This window comes from Dunckerocampus dactyliophorus, chromosome 3 (genome assembly GCF_027744805.1).
Source record: "Dunckerocampus dactyliophorus isolate RoL2022-P2 chromosome 3, RoL_Ddac_1.1, whole genome shotgun sequence".
Lineage (NCBI taxonomy): Eukaryota > Metazoa > Chordata > Actinopteri > Syngnathiformes > Syngnathidae > Dunckerocampus > Dunckerocampus dactyliophorus.
The window spans coordinates 10,530,818-10,549,507 of record NC_072821.1 but is presented as its reverse complement, the minus strand read 5'-3'; the positions used below and the strand labels follow the sequence as shown (position 1 = coordinate 10,549,507).

Here is an 18,690-nt window from a genome sequence, read left to right as displayed (position 1 = left end):
GTTAATATGAATAATATGTCATTTTTTATTAACCTCTTCATTTGAAAGAATGAATGAATAATTGAGTATACAATGATAGATTAAAAGTTAAAACATACATTTTCAAAGAGTTCCCTATAATTTTTTTTTTCTTCTCAAAATCAGATTTTTACCTGGTGACATCACACATTTGCCTCGTTTGCCCTCATTATTGACCCCTCATTTGTTACGAGCCAGAATGCATTGGGCTTAGCCATTTGCACCCCAAAAGCTGGCCAATAATAAATAGCAACACATCTACCACTAGGATTTTGCTGGTCCACATACTGTAGCAGTCAAATGACAAGGAGAGTTGGCAGAAGCAGCAGCGAGCTAATTTCCTTCTTCCTGGTGCGGAACTTTTTTTTGCTAGGCAGCACACACACACACACACACACACACACACACACACACACATATATATATATATATACACTAGGTGTGGGAATCTCCGGACACCTCACGATTCGATGCGATTACGATTCAGGCCTGCGATCAATAGTTTGTCAGATTTTTCATGCATAATTTTTTTCTATATATAATTTCTGTTTACTCACTGTGTACTACTAAAACAAAGATTATTTGTAATGATCCACAATTAAAATAAACACGAAACACATTAATTTACTTCCATTCTTTTTAATGTACCAACATGTACCAACATATTTCCCATTGCACAGAACCAGCAGGAAAAGTAAAGTGCGCCAGTAGCAGCATGTATAAAATTAACAAACTTCCGCATATTTTGAGTAACCAACATTTTAAAAATCTGCAATTATTCACTAATAAATAATAGACTTCTGAATTCAAACTCAAATCCTGAGCATAGAATCTCTGACAAAATAATATTTTTGCTCTACAGCAAAGTCAAAAACGTCTTTCATTCAAAATATAGATTTCTGTACCAGCGGCTCTCATACAAGAATAATGCTTGCAGACGTCAGTATATTATGAATAACCAAAAAAACTAGGCTGCCCTTATTTACAATTGCAATGTCAGTGAAATAAAGTTGCGATGGGACGTTTTATCTGGGTTTCAAAGTATGCACCAAAGCACAAAAGCCCTGCTTCTCAACAATGAAATACGGCCACAAATCATTCACAAAAAAAGTTGGACTTTGTGATTTGCTTCGCCTTTTCCGAGTTGGGTGGAAAATTAGTTGTCTCCTACTTGATGGTTCTCTGGTTGGCAGCAACTTGAGCTGGCTGGTTTTCCCTTTGGTTCGAGTGGAAACATGCTATGCGGTTTCTCATATTTGTCGTGTTCCCAAAATATTTTAAGCTTATATGATGAAGCTTGCATATTGTCTGTCTCTTTTCGAGCTAATTTTTACCTTCAACTACGTGAAAGCCAAAGTGCTTCCAGACACTCGCTTAAAATCCAGCGGGTGCGGATCGGAGTTTACGCTCAGCCATTTTGGCGTCTTACACGTAGGTGCGCCATCAAACTGGGCGGCACTGCCGCTTTCCGTCTTTTTGTTCCTTTTGTTTTTTTTGTTCCATCAGTATAGATTGACATTTATGAATTGATTAATAATCATCAATGTCCGCATTGCGCCGCATCTAAGAATCGATTATTTCCCCCACCCCTAATATATACACTCCAAATAAAATTTTAAGATCACTTGAAAAATTGCAAGAATTTACATTTTGCACTGTTGTATCTTAAGGAAGTTCTTTGCAGAGCTTCAAAATGCAAAAAGAAGAAATGGGACTGAGACAAAAACATTTTGAGTAAGCAATTTATTGCAAACAACCATTAAAAGGACATGGGCTGTTCATCAGCTGATCAAAAGTTTAAGAGCAGAGCCTTTTAAATTAAAGGCAAAGTGTTGGCAAAAATGTGGATTGAATGTGATTTAGTGTCAGGCATTCACACTGTCATGATCGGTAAACCGCTGAATACTTGGTACTACCCAACCCGCTTTCTCTACCTAATGTTCACTATTTGCTGTATGTTTGGCATGGATGGAGACACCAGAACCGCGGAAAAATGAAAAGAGCACTAAAAGGCGGTCAGACAACAATTTTTCATTGTTGGTCGACACCTAAACCTAATAAATCAAAAAGGAGGAAAATACTGTGACTGGAGTTGGCAAGCTAGTTGTTCGATTGCCAGTGTCCTGTGAGGTGAAGCCAGAGGGTGTCAGCCTGTGTAGTAAGTTGTAGTCTAATATGTTGTAACCTACCTTAAGATGTGGTTTACAGATAGGCCTAATGCTGTATTTTCATGCTTTTGTTTGGATTTGGATCATTTGAACTGGTGATGCCCACCAATACGTGAAATCAGTTTGCCATGTTCTGATATTCAGAATAGAGGTGCAAGCTGCACCCCAGTGCAGTGTGCAAGTATTGAGTCCTGTCATGAATTGTGCAAAAGACATTTGCTGTGTGTAGTTTATTGGTGTTAAAACAGTGATACAATTGATTAATCTAAAGGCCCGGTCACACCGCCCGAACTTTGCTGTAGCTTTCCTGGAGCGGTGAAAAAAATTCATCACCGCTCGTAACCGCGCACAAAATGGGGAAAAAAAAATCGAAAACACGGGTGTTGTCCTAGCGGTGCACCGCTGAAGCCGGCGTTGCTTTAGTGTTGGTTTAAAGGTAGCGAACGTTGGTTTAGCGGTGACGCGAGCGTTGATAGAGCGGCGTTCTGCGCATGCGGGCTGGTGGCATCCTCATGAAGTGCTGGAAAGCTCGTGGATCCTCATTCCTCAGCTCCACCATCAGCTCTGTCTCTCCTTCTTCTCTCTCTTCTCCTTCTGTCAACAGCTTGTTGCAATCTGAGGAGGTTCTGATTCTGCTGCTGGTCTAGTGCACCAATCATAGCAAGTCTCTCAGCATCCATGGTAGTACAGTTTTACTGTAACTTTGAGCAAATTCGATATAACTGAGGTCTGCTCTCAACGGCTATTCCAAATGGGCTCCTGGTCCATTTCTCCCCGTATTTATTGCCCCCCCCCCAATGGTATACCCAAAGTTACGCCTTTGAACATAACAAATTACGCAGACATCACCCCGATGTCAAAACAACTGGAAACAGACAAAAACAAGGAGCACACACACACACTAGAAACTTTACCCGGGTCATTTAGACAGCCATCAGAACATGACTCAAAGAGGGAAAAAGAGATGGACCGGGCGATAGCTACTTTTTTTTGCTGGCGACCTGTTTTGTTTTGTTTCGACCCTTGTGGCCACATCCAATACCGTATACAGTTTAAAATCCTGCTACTCACTGTGAAGCCATTTTCAACACCTGGAGCAACATTCCCACTAGCCTCTTGGAAACACTCTTTTTTGGAACATTTTATCTCAATTTTAGCAGGATTTCAGGTTTTGTTTTTTTTTTTACTTAAACTTAAACATTTGATCAGTTGATGAACAGCCTATTTCAGTTTACTGCTTGTTTGCAATAAATTACTTAATCAATTATTTTGCCTCACTCCCATTTAGTCTTTTTGCATTTTGAAGTTCTGCTTAGAACCTCCTTAAGATCAAACAGTGCAAAATGTACATTTTTTTAGGAGTGTATATATAATTAGCATTTGTACCCCAAAGCCTGCCAATAATAAAACTGTCATTCCCCAGTTTTATCACTTTCAGTTCCATGTAAGGTATATTTGTGTACACTGTATATGTGTAAAAATGTGAATTTTTAAAAATGTAATATTTATATTTGTGGTGTCGCACTCCCCGTTTAATATTTATATATTAAAGATTTTTCAAAGCACATAATGCCACCTCATAAAGCAAGGACACATCACAGTAATAATAAAAGACCACTAACATTAACGATTAGTAAGACATTAGCGTCAATAGATCCCCGTTTCGAGATGCACTGTTACACAGTACACCATAGAAACTGACTAAAGCAGGTGGCACGAAGAGAATACATTACATGTTGACTGCTTGAATCCACTGCAGACATGATGTCGAGGCTTAAATTGATGTTGCAACTCCTACACGTGAACATTAAAGTGTCAATGAACCAGTCAGTGGGACTTGCCTAAACATTTGGCGGCTAGAACAAAAGGCTTGACTACACCATCATTACATTTGCAGCTCTTGAGGTCTTACTTCTTACACACTATGGAGTCCCTCTCCCACTCTGGGAACAATGCAGTACATTCAAATTCATCTAGAAAGAAGTCCAGCATGCGTCTCGACCAGTTTGACCAGTAGTGGAATGATGGACTGATCCCCCTCCCTCGAAAGGACAGAGGTTCTTCTCTCCCATCAGCACAGAGACACATTTGTTTTAGTCATTTTTCAATTGTGGCTGCAATATGATGGTTATGTTTTATTCAACAGGCTGGTGGTTCACACTGAATAGTTTGCTCATGAGAGCACTGTGGGCCAGCGTAGAAGAATTTTGCAGGATTTTCTACCTAATGTAATGCATTGTCATTTTTAGTCATCCACTTATGATAGATATGCAATGAAAAGCAAGTACTCTACATCCAAATGCTGTAATTTTTGTCTCAGCGTTTCAAATTACATTTTATGGTGTTTTTTTTTTAAGATTCAAACAAAAAAACTTAAGCCCTAAATATAATAAAATAAAAGATTTTCAACATTGCATTCACTGAAGACATCATTAGGAACACCCACACAATCTCAACATCAAATACAAAAGCTGTATCAAAAATTCGGTCTTTACAAAGATAACAACGCTCAGTTTTGATTAACACTGTCAGCGAGGTACCAATTTAACAATGTTTATTATTGTGGTTGTAGTTTCACATGTTAGTAAAGACCCGATTGTTTGCCACAATTGGAGGATGCCTGATAAGATACACTGTGGATGTTTACAACTGTACATTTGTAGTTACTGGTGAACTGAGCAGTAGTAATAAACAACTGTGCCTGAACTACATGCTATCTTTAAATGCCACAATTACTGCTATAGGTATTGCATATGCTTTTTTCTTCACCTAACTCCCTAGCTAAACAATAACACAATACAGAGGGGTGAAAAAGTGTTTCCCCCTTCCTGATTTCTTTATTTTGCATGTTTGTCACAATTAAATGTTTCAGATCATCAAACAAATTTAAATATTACTCAATGACAACACAACTGAACAGAAACTGCAGTTTTTCCAATGAAACTTTGTACTATTAAGGGAGGGAAAACAAGCCTAACCGACATGGCCCTGTGTGAAAAAATGATTTCCTCCCTGTTAAAACATAACTGAGATTAATTGAGATCTATCAGTCTGGAAAAGGTCATAAAGCTATTTCTAAAGCCTTGGGACTCCAGTGAACCACAGTGAGAGCAATTAACCACAAATAGAACAGTGGTGAACCTTCACAGGAGTGGCCGGCCAACCAAAATTACGCCAAAAGGTCACAAAAGACCCCACAACAACATCCAAAGAACTGCAGGCCTCACTTTCCTCAGTTAAGGTCAGTGTTCATGACTCCATCATAAGAAAGACACTTGTCAAGAACAGCCTGCATGACAGAGCTCCAAGACGAAACCACTGCTGAACAAAAAGAAATTTAGACTCGTCTCAATTTTGCCAGAAAACATCTTGATGATCCCCAAGACGTTTGGGATAATACTCCGTGGTCTGATGAGACCAAAGTTGAACTTTTTGGAAGGTGTGTCCCATTGCATCTGGTGTGAAAGTAACGCCGCATTTCAGAAAAAGAACATCATACAAACAGTAAAACGTGGTGGTAGTGTGAAGGTCTCAGGATGTTGTGCAGCTTCAGGACCTTGAAGACTTGCTGTGATAAGTGCAACCATGAATTCTGCTGTCTACCAAAAAATCCTGAATGAGAATGTCCGGCCATCTGTTTCTGAATGGCTGAAAACATAATGAAGAATTTGGACTTTCAAAGTCCTGACCTAAATCCTATTAAGATGCTGTGGCATGACCGTAAAAAGGCGGTTGATGCTGAAAAACCCTCCAATGTGGCTGAATTACAACAATTCTGCAAAGATGAGTGGGCGCTGTAAGAGGAGACTCAATCCATCCATTTTTTATGCCGCTTATCCTAATTAGGGTCGCTGGGGTATGCTGGAGCCTATCCCAGCTGACTTTGGGCGAGAGGCGGGCTACACCCTGAACTGGTCGCCAGCCAATCGCAGGACACATATACTGTATACAATCGTTCACACTCATCATTCATACCAAGACGCCAATTAACCTAACATGCACGTTTTTGGAATGTGGGAGGAAACAGGAGTACCCGGAGAAATTGATTTTTTTTCTTCCTTAATAATAAAAGGTTTTATTTAAAAACTGCATTTTGTGTTCAGTTGTGTTGTCATTTACCAATATCTGAATTTGTTTGATGATCTGAAACATTTAAGTGTGACAAACATGCAAAAAAAAAAAAAAAAAAATCAGGATGGGGGCAAACACTTTCTCACACCACTGCATATCAATAATAATCTAATATGCTTCAAATATTGTAAAGCTCTGCAGAAGTGGAAGTTTGAGAGGAAGCAGAAAAGTAGTAATACACGCAGCCCTTTATTTACAAACTGCATCGAACGTTTGAGCACACTTTTGCCTAGTGACATAAAAATACTCCATTATTGATGAAAAAAAGTCATGAACAATATTTACGTCTGTGAAAAATATATATCTAGTCATCATAAAATGTGAGCTATGCAAAGGAGTATAAAGGCAGCTTTATTTGACCCTTGGAAGAGAACAATATTCATTATAAAAATGGGGGGGTTGTAGGACAAAAGCTTAAATGTATGCTACATACAGTATTTTGCTAGCAATATTACCACCTGCTGTTTTTTATACAAAATGTACACTATATATATGAATAGCCATGTTTGAGTTGACACTATTTAAAAAAGGTATATAACTACAGGTATATATAATATAGATTTTTCTTTTTACAATCTATCAGCTTCTCTCTGTTTGAGCCTACTTATTACTTATCAGAGTGCTAAAAGTAGTTAGATCTGTAGGCCATCTACTTTCTATGCTGATTGCATCTCATGTCAATAGTCATCTAGCTAAATAAAAAATAGAAACTATGAATTCATAGTAGAGAGCAATATAAACCCTTACACAGAATGGGAGAAGCTTGTTGAGGAAAATGCACCCAAAACATCATTTCCTGGTGCTTTCCGCTAACACACAGGAGGTGCACACTAACCTTTATGAGTTCCTATTAAGGCCTCAGCCCCTTTAGCAGACACGTAGGAGTTCGGAGGAGAGCCTTAGGAGTACGAGTCCTTTAAGTACAAGCCATCAGCGTTTCTTAAGTCTTTTTGAGTCCATCATCGGCAGGCCTGCTGCACTTGATTTATCAGCTCCCCAAAGCGATTGAAAAGCCCCTCCACCCAAGCTCCATTCTGCAAGCACTTCTGCATGATCTCCTGCTGTCCCTGCTCTCCTGCCTGCACCCGCAGGACCTGGTGGACAAGCACCACCGTGTTAATAAAAGACTTCTTGGTGAAATAAGTGTATTAAAAGTCTCACCTCGTCCTTACACATGAGGTATGTGTGGTACTTGTAGTGTTGTAGAGAGTGATACAATGAGAACCACTGGCTTTTCTGCTGGTCAACTGTGTACTCCTGCAGGAGCAAAGACACGGGTATTAAATGTGATATGGCGCCCTCTGCTGGACAAAGAACAATAGTACAGCCATAAACACAAGCCCCTTTAAAAAAAAACACGCATTCATACCTGTGGAACTTTGTCAGGCAACTTGTAAGGCTTCAAGGTCTTCTTGTTGTAGGCCTTCCCACTGAGACGCACTTTGAAGGCGGGCGCCTCCCCGTCCTTCTTCAGCTCTGTCACCATTGAGATCTCAGGGGAGCTGTCCAGTGCCGTCTGAAGAAGACATACGATGTGTGTTGCAATCAATCAGCCACAGTGTGCTGTTCCAAAGACAAAAACCCACCTTGAGGACTTGCCCCATGTGCAGTTTTTGAAGCATGCGTTTCCTGTTGTCAGTGATCAACCCGTCCATTCTTCTCATATGTGGCAGCAGCAACTCATCTGTACCATGCAACAATGTCAGTTTGATGGAAACCACCTTTTCCATGTTGCTCCTGCTAAGCTATGTAGCTGAGGAGAAGAGTTGGGTAATTTACCATTCCTTCGCTCAAGTTCTGTCATCACATCTTCGTCGAGGGCAATGCTAATGAGCAGTTCCACAAAGCTCTTGAAAGTGTCCTTCATGGTTCTTGTGTTGAGAAGTCGTGAAGCAAAAGGCACAGGAGGGTTTAAGTCTGGGGAAATGTGACAAGCGAGCAAGCAGCAGCAAATTTAGATGACAATCCTACATAAAAATTCCCAAACTCAGAATAATCAAAAGGCGTCATCTTCTACCATCTTCTTCACCAGCTTCTTCTGCAGAGGAAGACCCCGAGGCAGCGGGCGACAACGCCTCCTTCCATTTCCTCCGCTTCTTGGGTGGCGGCTCTGCTCTTGGCTTGAAGGGTTTGTTGGTGGGCCGAGGCTTTTGGCTGTGAGGCGGCGAGAAGGGGGCAGCTGTTAAGCCCAACAAAGTCTTCACCTGAAAACTCCTGTGAAACAGACCAAAGGATGACATCGCTGCCAGAAACAGCACTCAACCCATAGAGGTTTGTGGTCTTAGCTCACCTTAGTGAATTCATAGGCTTGCACCGTGGCTTCCGACTGCACACTCGGACATACTCCCTTTTGTTTACAGTGTCCAGAAACTTCACATAGACTCTCTGGTACATGGTTTTGGCATCACCAAAGTATCCCAGATACTACACACAGCCAACAAAAAAAATGTTACATAGGAGAATAAACTAGCCTTACCTGACCACAATGTACTGCAACTGAAGCATTTTGTAACTACAAGTGGATGAAGCACACTTACAACCGAAGCAACGTATGTCAAGTACTGTGAATGTTGAAAACAAATTGTGCCAGGACAATGGTCGACCATTGGTCGGATTTAAAAATCTACCCAGTAGGAAATCACAGGAATTTAATTAATGTGACATTTAATCTGTTCCAGTCTCAAACTGCTGGCGCCAGAAAACCTTTAACTGTATAAGCAATGTTTTTAGTAACTTTTTTTTTTAGTAACTACTACGAACAATAAGTAAACAAGATTCTCAAGGTTGCACTCTACCTTGCCCTTAAAAAGGGACTGCACACACCATATAGAGTAAAATCAATAAAACACTCTACCTTAATAAGTAGGGTTTCCCATACATTCATTTATTTGTGGTGTCGCGCTCCCTGTTAAGTGGCGGCCTGCTTCGTAACTTTGCTCCGAATTCCCACGTGGTACACATTAAAAGCCAAAGACAGGAAGTGTTTCTTGCGTCGTGCATTTACTCGGCAATCAAATACAGTCACAAGAGGCGAAGTATTCCTCAAGCTGTCTGCTTTACTATACAAAAATGTTTCTTTTTTTTTCTCAAGCTGTTGCAGCTAGGGGAGGCCCGCCTCACACTTTGAAAACCACTGATCAAGCCAGTTGGCTGTTAGTTAGCGGCTAACATCTCACACGACATAAGGCATGATGATGATTGGACCTCCATGTTTTTTGTGGCTTAAAAAGATATATGTTTACCTCAGTTGATACACAATTATTTGAGTTATGAAATATACATGTTCACTTACACTGTTAGTAGCTGAGAAGACTCGCTTCCCATCTCTTAGTTCTGGCACGAATTTCTGCAGCAGTGCCTTCTGGACTTTCCAAATGGCAGGAGGCTCACTTCCTGCTCGCATCGTCCCCTGATAACAGACCAGAGTGCATATTATTTACAAGTAGAATAGGATTCATTTTCTTGCTAGAGACCCAATCATTTGCTTGTTTTATACCTTCAAGATCTCAATATCCTCGTTCCTCACAACAAACTCGTCTCTCTCCCGGTACATTCCTTCCCCTCCGCTGTCCGACAGCTCCTCGTCAGTCAGTCCCTCGATGGCCACGCTCGTCAACTGTACAGCGAGTTGGCCGGGCGGCGTCTCTTTGGACTGCTGTCTGACAGCAGTTGTGATTCCTGTGACGACGGCGTTTGGCATTTGGCTGGAAGTGGATATCGATGGCAAGCGGGTTTCTGTGATGTTGAATGTCACAGTGGGCACTTGGAGTGGTTTTAGTATCATAATAGGGATGTTGTTATCTGGAGGAGGATTAAATACATATTAGCATGCTAATAAGCGATCCGTTTTCCCGATTGAGCATCTTTACACTTATGCAGCAGTTTTCAAAGTGTGAGGCAGGCCGTCTTCCCTAGGAGGTGCCGGTAACAGCTTGAGGAAAAATAAAGGGGAAAAAAAATGATTTAAATGATGACCTGTTAAGCTAACTTAAATTATGTTTAAATATATAGTTTTAGTTCCTAAATTGACAGATTAAAGAGAGTCTGGGGTAAGCAGAAAACATCAAAATGTGCTCAAATCTGTTTCCAAGGAGTAGGGGAGGCCGTGTCAATATTATGTTCTCAGTGCTCCAGAGTTAAATAAACAGGTTTAGCGTCATAACAGGACTGACAGTTTTTGACAAATGCTGGCTGTGTGTTAAATATACCTGGCTTGGCTTTCCGTTCTGACGACTCATCGAGAGCAGAGAGTGCCGAGCTGATGCTGTTCCTCAGCGCCTGGTTCTTCCCCGTGTTCTCCTCTTCATCGGAGCTGAACGACGGCAGCGTCTCCAAGTTCTTCTGTAGCTCTTCATCCAGACGTTTCTGCTGAGAGCTCGCTCCCTGACCCTGCTGGGGAATCAATGAACCCGGCAGCGTTTGAATTTTGGGGGGTACAATAATAGACTGCGGTGGTTTGGACAAGACACCGGGCTTTTTGGGCCGACTGACGGTTCTTGAAGGATTTGCAGGGTACTGCTGTTTGGGGCCAGATTTAATGAAGTCCAGGAAGGAGCCGATGAAACCAGTTTTCACCTCTGGTTGTTTCTCTTCCACCTCTCGTATCTTCTGCCTAATTCTCTCCTGTTGTGCACAACCATCATAGGTGCTTTGTGAGGCAGATGGGCTGGCATCACCGCCTCTGGAGTTATGCCGCTTTGCCTGCACAGTGCGCTTGGCAGGCTTTGCTTGTACATTATCTTCTCCCTTTGTCAAAGATTTAGAGCGGACTTTCTTTTTGGGGAAGTCCTCAACACCTGGGCATTCCATGAAGCCGTTCTCCGTTTTGATACACTGCCCTTTGACACTGCTTTGGAAGCCTGAAGGGTCATAAACTTGCCCAACTGAGTGGTAGTCGTTTTCAGAGCTCTCTGCATCTCCATTGGTGTCAAGATCAGAGCTGTTGTCATGAACGGACAGTCCTTGGCGGTCTGTAGAGATCTGTGCTACATTTAGCGTCATAGGCATGGAGCTACTGTCCGTGACGATTGTCTGTTGTGTTGTGGAGAAACTTGGTGACATGTGCGTTACATCCACTGTCTGAAAGTGATTCTTGGCATCAACCGAACCTGCCATCGCTACCATTTCAGCCTGGGTGGAGGACGCAGCTTTGACAAAGTCCTGCGGTGTGACACCACAAGCAGCCACGGTGGCAGCTAAGATGTCGTCAACGTTTGATAAAATATTCCTGTCATCGGCAAGCAACACGGAGTCCGGGAAGCAAAGCGTGTTAAGGGCAAATTGGTTCTTAGCATCATTTGACTGGTGATTTGCTGACTGGCTATAGTGGTCTTTAGAGGAATCGGAGCACCCAGAGTTCTGCGCACACACAACTGTGACCTGCTGACTTTGTGTTTCAGAGACACTGGGACAAAGCAGTTGTTCCTGATCCATCTGAAGGTACTGGACATTCAGAGGGCCCAAACCTTGGGCCGATTGGAGACCTTGCACTGATACTACCTTTGAAGACATTTGGGCATGGTGCATGAGAGGCTGCTGAAGAAGAATCATCTGGTTAGGCTCTAAGAGAACCTGAGCATTAGGGACAGTGATGAACTGGGTGTGTGATGCTGGGGTCTGTTCTTGGTGGGTTTGTTGTGGCTCGGGTGATTTGATGTGGAGAGGCCGCTGCTTAAGTTCTGGGCTCAGGAGTACATGTGAAGATATAGCACCGGAGTTAGTCGTTTTTAGATCTGCATTTTCCTGGCCGTTGGCACTGCTTAGGTGACTGTGGTGCTGGCCCAGAGAGCTCAACCTCTCATGGCTAACCTGTGCTGTGTTTAGGTGTGAAAGCTGGTCATCAGAACGTGAACTGTCTCTGATGACGCTTTGCGTTTTGTGGAGGTCATCCATTTTTGAAACAACATAGATTACATTGTTTTGTGCTGCCATGGTACCATTTACGACAGAGCCCCCCATGGACGCCTGCTGGAGAGTCTGTAGGTCCTGTAAAGGGAGTTCTTCAAGTGTCTGTTTGCTATATGTTGGCTTTATGTCCTTTAATGATGATCTGACATTATTATTAGTTAAAGCTTGGGCAGTTGAAGAGTATGAAGCAGGCACAGTCTCATAAGTATGTGTAGTCTGGACTGCTGCCTGCTGGGAAACTGTGTCATGGGAAACTGTGCTAAGTGTTTTATTTCCCACAGGGGCTTGCATCAGGGCATAGTCCTGTGCAGAGGTAGACAGATTCTGTCCACAAGTGGCTTGGTAAGAAAGGTTCAGGGATTGTACTATGGCATAGCGCTGAGATTGAGTCACTGAAGCCTGCTCTTGTGACTCAGACGTGTAAGCCACAATAGGGTCGGTTTGAGAGTGAGACGAGGGATAACTCCCTTGACACAAACCCTGGATCTGGACACCATACTGTTCTTGGCTCAGGCCTGGACTGGGAGAGTACACCAGAGCCTGACTTACCGATGCCACATTGCTAGACAGACTGGAGATGGAAGGTAGTGTTTTATATAGGGATAATAAATTGTCTGAGGAGGAATGAGAGGGTTGTGCCTGGGTATGTGGGGTGATATAGGTCTGAGACATGCTGCTAGACATAAGGCCAGGTAGTTGTGGTGGTAGCTGGTTAGCTATCACAGAGTTCTGCTTTTGTCCGGCCTGGGAAAGGCTCTGATTCTCCTCATGGCCAACAGAAGCTAATTTGGAAGAGCACTCTTTAGCTGTCGGGACTGTGGTGCATGAATAGCTTTGAGTAACCGAGTCTACTTTGTGTTTTATGGCACCATTGATCCCGTGAGAGGAATCATTTTGTGTGGAAGGGCTGCAAGATGCCGGGGTCTCATGAGATGGGTCTTGTTGGTAGGACATGGACCCTTCACCACCAGAGCCATAGTAACCCTGTAATGAGTCCTCAGAGTTGGGTATTTGTTCTGAGGCTATGTGGCTTGTAGAAGGCCTCTGGTGGTGTTTGATCACGCTACATTCTCGCTGAAGCGCTCTCTCAACAGAGCCTGAGAAAACGGTGGCCCCGTAGGACTGTGAGGCACTATGACGGGCAGGAAGGGCTGGCGATAAAAGGCTACACTGTGGTTCTAGGAGGTGGGGGGCTGATTCCTGGGCTGACCGGTATGTGGAGGACTGCACGGGAAGGGTTGAGCCCAAAACGGAGCCAGAAAGATTGAAGGCCAGGGCTGTTGGAAGCACACTTTGGCTCGATTTGAGTTGGAGGAGGGGGTCGTGATGAGACAACAGGCCATTGGTGGAAGTGCTGAGGGCTAGATCCTGGAGAGCCACGGAAGGGTTGGTGGAATAGCTCCTGGAAGTGTACGGACCAGTATTTTGATAGGTTGACAGAGCAGCCGGTGAAGGAAATGTGGCGGTAGAAGGCAGAGCACCAGTCAAATACAGCTCCGTGGTGGAGGAGTTGATACCTTAATTGCAGAAGGCAATGAGATTAGAATTTATGTTTAAACATAAGTGTACCTTGTGTAGTTGATTTCAGAAGGCAACGTATCATACTAAACTAATACTGAAAACAATATACAGTTTGTTTATTCACCTGCAGGCCATGACGGAGGTCTAAAAGGGGGTAGTAGTGAGGCACTAACAGGGCTTCTTGATTCCATGGCTGACAGGAAGCTCATGATTGAGGTCTCTGAAGTATTCATGTTTGTATCAAGCGCTCCTGGCGGTCAAGAGTTACACAATTAGTACATTAGTAATCACTTTATTTTCAAAATGCAAACGGAATCCTAGCCAAATAGCTGACATCTCAAAAGAAGTACTCTACAGTGGAACCTCTGAAGTTGTATGTGCTTAGGTCATACAATTACAAATTTGACAGACTTGTCTGGAAAAATATTGCTCAAAAGTTGTAAAAAAAAAAAAAAAAATTGTTCAGTTTTATCTTTTGAGACTTCAGCTCAGTTAGAAACTAAAGCAGTGGTTCTCAACTGGTTTGGCTGCGTGACCCACTGTCACCCTTCAGTGACAAGCAGCCACCCAAATTGTGGAAATGTTTTAATGTAACCTTCTCAAATAGCTTATTTTATAAATTACATTTACTTATTTACATTTTAAATGTAAGGTTGTCCCGAGACGTCCAACTCACAAGACAAGACAATGCACAAGAGTGGGTCTATGAGAACGAGATGAGATTGGGGGGGGGTTGAAATGTTTATTTTCCCACAAATTGATGCTAAACAATATTATTCTCTACCATTTTTTAGACCAAATAAACCACTGTTATGATAATATATAATAATAAATTACAGTATAGTAAGAAATAGTACAGTATGTCATAATCATGCAATATTTCCTTTCATGTCATCTTTGACTGTGTAAAGTGGCAGAATTGGTGTTTGTGACATGTATTTTCAAAGGTCTGTTATTATCATTTCTGCAATGAGCCACGTTCCACAGATAGGACGTCCATGCATGTTTCACGAGGAAGGCAGGTGCGAAGGAGGAGTGTGTCTGCTTCACAGTTGAAAGTGGAGATCCTGCACGGTGGATACTTCCTTTGTGGACCACTTGTATTTAATTACCGAACGAATGCTGGTATAATCCGGTTCTGTCATTAATGTAGATGGTGACTAATGGCAATGGTGATGAAGGGTGCAGACAAGTCTGAACAGCTTTCTGTTTTTAATTTATAAATCTAGTAACGTTGATCAAATGGAGAATTACTAATGCTTTTGCTTGGATAGTAACACGCGTTGCAGCTGTTCAACTCTGATTGAAAAAAACATCCACACGTCACTCACTGACGCTTGGAACACCAAGGTAGGTTGGACTGCAGGGGTTTAAAGTGTATGTAAAGCACTGCCACTTCCATATCAAGTTTATTATCATTCATAGTAGCGACGCCGTAGTTCAGTCTGATTGCCTTCTTGCTGCCTTGTTCTTGTGACAGTTTTTCTACAAACGAAAAATGTCGCCACGTCTCAATCTTGCGAGATCTGGTGACACCCCTAGTTTAAAGGACATGGCTGCCTGGCGGGCGCTAACTTTTGAACGTGTTGCATGCATTGTATCCCGCCCTCTTCTTGAATGTAAGCTGTGCCACAGGTAACACACACATGTACAGGGGCCTTTGCTTAAGCTCTTAGGGTGTAACTTTGAGCCAGTTGTAAAAGGTCCCTTTAATGAAAAGACATTAAAGTGCTGTTTGAATTCAAGGTAGTGCAAAATAACGCGGCACAAAACAAGTTTCATGATCAGTTCTGCAACAACACGTTTTTATCCGCAAATTCAAGTATTATTTGAAATAAAAAGTGTGTAAAGGTTGCTCTGATTCAACACTCAGTAGGTTAAGTGTAATAATAATAAGTCACTGTTGCTGTAGTACAATGCTGATGGGGACTTCATACAGCTTCATGTCAAAAAATCCAAACTATCCGTTCAAATCTATACTTGATTTCCTCCCTCCCACTCAAGCGTGACAGAGTCATCCATAAACATGGCACGTATCTCTTGGTGACGTAGCAAGCAAATAGCACAGATGCGAGGTGTGCTCATGGACATCGGGTCATTAAACAATTTTTTGGGGGCCAGGACCCCACGAACCACTGAAAACGGCTCTGCGACCCACCAGTTGAGAATCACTGAACTAAACTATGATGCCACCACAGCCGCACGGTGGACAAATGGTTAGGCACGCTGACCTCACAGACGGTTCAAATCTCTGCTTAAGCATGTCCGTGTGATGTTCTCCGGCTTCCTCCCACATTCCAGAAATATGCATGTAAGATTAATTAGAGACGACTCTAAATAGTTGTGCATGTGACTGTGAATAGTGATTGTCTATATGTGCCTTGAGATTGACCAACAACCAGTGCAGGCTCTCCCAACTCTACCCCGCCTCTCACCCAAAGTCAGCTGAGCACCAGCTCCCTTGTACCCCTAATGAGGACAAGCGGTAGAATAAATTAATGGATGGCATCACGGAAGTGACAATAACCATCAAATAAGAAAAGAAAGCGATCATATTGGATCAATGACTGAAGTGTTACGTGCGTATTTAATGTTAATGTGAGACTCGCCTCCCTGGCACAATCACCGTGTCCTCAGTGAATGGTGAGCATTTTAAAACAGCAGCTCCCTCCGTTTTGCACTTTTGTGTATAAAATGTTTTACATAAAATGTTAATATGACCCTTTACAGCAGAGGTCTCAAACTTGCGGCCCGCGACTGGACATCAAAGAGTAGTGTAACTGCAGCCCGCAACATCCGGGCAAGCTCAGTGTTACTTACATACTTACAGGGGCAGGTAAACACCAACACTGAACGAACAGTGATGTTATCAGATGGACCCCTCCCCCCGGCCTTACGGCGTAAGATATTAGCGTTATTGTGAGCCATGTATTGTGAATTGTATCGTATCGTGAGGTACCTTGAGATTCCCAGCCCTACTCCCAATACTTGATGCGGCCCAGCCTCAACCAGACTCTACCTCCACTGGCCCCCAGTGAAATTGAGTTTGAGACCCCTGCTTTACAGCAACATAAGCTCACCTGTGGCAGACGCCAGGTGTGCTGTAGTGTAGGTGGGGAGCTGCTGTGTCGAAGTGTAGCTCTGGCGCTGGAGGAGGCCTGCATCAAGCTGTGCTGCACCATAACTGGAATTAAATAAAACACAGCAACTAAAATCACCACACACTGCAAACATGATGGAAAAATATGATGACAAGCTGGAAATGGAACTTATTGCGACGTAACGGTAGCATACCAGCAATATATAATAGGGCTAAGTCGATAATGATATTAAAGAAGAATAGAAAGTACAGTAGATCGTAAAGTGGGCTGCATGTTGTCTTTATACTAGGCATGTTATGTTCATCCCTGCATTTGTTGAATGTCAATGGGTACACATTGTATTGGTTTTATGTCCTATTATCAACCATGTTTATTTAACTGCTTTTGCGTAAAAAGCAGTCCTATAAGAATATAGGACTTTGTCCTATAAGAAAACTGTTTCAAAATATAAACAGTTTGATGACAAAAGTATCTATTTCACCTGGACATCTAATCAAAGGCCAGTAAACTGTGCTGATATGAAACAATGAAAACACGGTGAGAGCAACTTAGTATTTATCTGCCTTTCATCACTCCTTTGGTAAATCACTTATTAAAGTTAACTGAGAACCACATTAACTGAGCTGATTTATTAGTATTAGTTTGTGAATGATTAGGATTTAGCTTTCGAATATATGTCGGTGAAACTTTTGAAGTCGCTTATGGAGGAAATATGCGTTTATTTATAACATCCCACACTTCTGCCACCAAGTTGGTTTCTATTACTGGTGCCGAACTTAAGATAAGTTTGCTAACTTGGGCGTGTTTTGGAGATCAGTGATCTAATGTGCAAAAGTTGAAGCGTAACAACTGCAAATTAATATGTAAGACATGAATGAATTCACGATTATACTAATATTAACTATGCTTCGCTACTGTGAGGACACGAAGCTAATTGCACATGCTCATCGTTGTTTTGACTGCCTCAAGTGTTGTTTATCCAATGTTGACTATCTGTAGCGCTATACAAATAACTTAATAAAAGCATAAATACTTAATATGTTTCTGAAATGTACACAAAAAGCACATAAAGTTTGTGGAACGTGCGCACAGCCATGGCGAGTAGGGTCACAATTAGCTTGGAGTACGCGTTAACTTACCGCAAAGAAACCTCTGACAAGTAGAAAAGTTGGACCAGAATCATCCAAATCTTTACGACTCTTCTCGTTTACCCGCAGACCAGTGCACTCTTTACCCAGTTAAAAAAAAACAGCTAGGCCCTCCATCCAGGATATTTCCTTAGTGAGGTGACCCACCTTCCTCTCCTCCCTCCATCAGTTACCTTGGCTTGATCGTAGCCGAGCTGCGGTCATAGGCCCAAGAAGCTGCGGGCTGTGCTGCTGGAGCCAGCGCTTCCGCAAAGCTGGAGCTCGGGTAGTTCCTGTCCATCATCCGGTGAACGGCTCACTTCCCCGGCGGAGCTTCGTGGAGCGGCGGACACACATCTTAGCAGCTGCTAACCGGCGGTCCGGTCAGAGCGGTGCACTGCACAGTTAGGCCCGCAAACTCCCCCCGTGAAGACGTGCTATTCCCCGGATGAATAAGTGTGCCTATCCCACCCCCTTTAGGTAACTTCTTGGTTAGTTAGTGTGTGTTCATGTCAGAGACTATGCTGCATGCTTTCACGTACCCATGTTAGTATAGTTCCCATCATGCACTTCTGCTGGAAGTTTGCTCCTTCTTCCACAGACCTGCACAATCTATGAGAATCCAACACTAATGTCATGTATCTAATGTCATATATCATAAGTTCTCATGTTCCTCCTCATTTCCTTATGAAGTCCTCCAAAATGCGCTTCGGACAT

At 42.6% G+C, this 18,690-nt stretch overlaps 2 protein-coding genes across 6 annotated transcripts in view; one reads left to right on the top strand and one right to left on the bottom strand.

Annotated features, from left to right (window-relative positions):
* wt1b (WT1 transcription factor b) overlaps positions 1-18,690 on the top strand; it is a 66,296-nt gene that overhangs the window by 1,452 nt on the left and 46,154 nt on the right. Inside the window, exon 2 of the mRNA XM_054771709.1 lies at positions 8,350-8,588. The gene's annotated coding sequence lies outside the window, so the exon portion shown is untranslated. The remainder of the gene's footprint in view (positions 1-8,349; positions 8,589-18,690) is intronic.
* Positions 6,494-18,664, bottom strand: qser1 (glutamine and serine rich 1). Of its 5 annotated transcripts, none has more exons than XM_054771697.1 (13): positions 18,168-18,664; positions 16,826-16,929; positions 13,870-13,995; positions 10,526-13,741; positions 9,814-10,118; positions 9,610-9,726; positions 8,608-8,741; positions 8,335-8,471; positions 8,097-8,234; positions 7,904-8,001; positions 7,687-7,833; positions 7,479-7,574; positions 6,494-7,411 (listed from the first exon to the last, which is right to left on the bottom strand). In XM_054771697.1, exons 1-13 carry the CDS (start codon positions 18,275-18,277, stop codon positions 7,277-7,279), a joined length of 4,863 nt encoding a protein of 1,620 aa, XP_054627672.1. In that variant the 5' UTR covers positions 18,278-18,664; the 3' UTR covers positions 6,494-7,276. The 5 variants fall into 5 exon arrangements, with proteins under 5 accessions (XP_054627672.1, XP_054627671.1, XP_054627675.1 ...); XM_054771696.1 differs by having other exon boundaries at positions 8,335-8,531; positions 18,168-18,662; XM_054771700.1 differs by having other exon boundaries at positions 8,335-8,531; positions 18,516-18,594.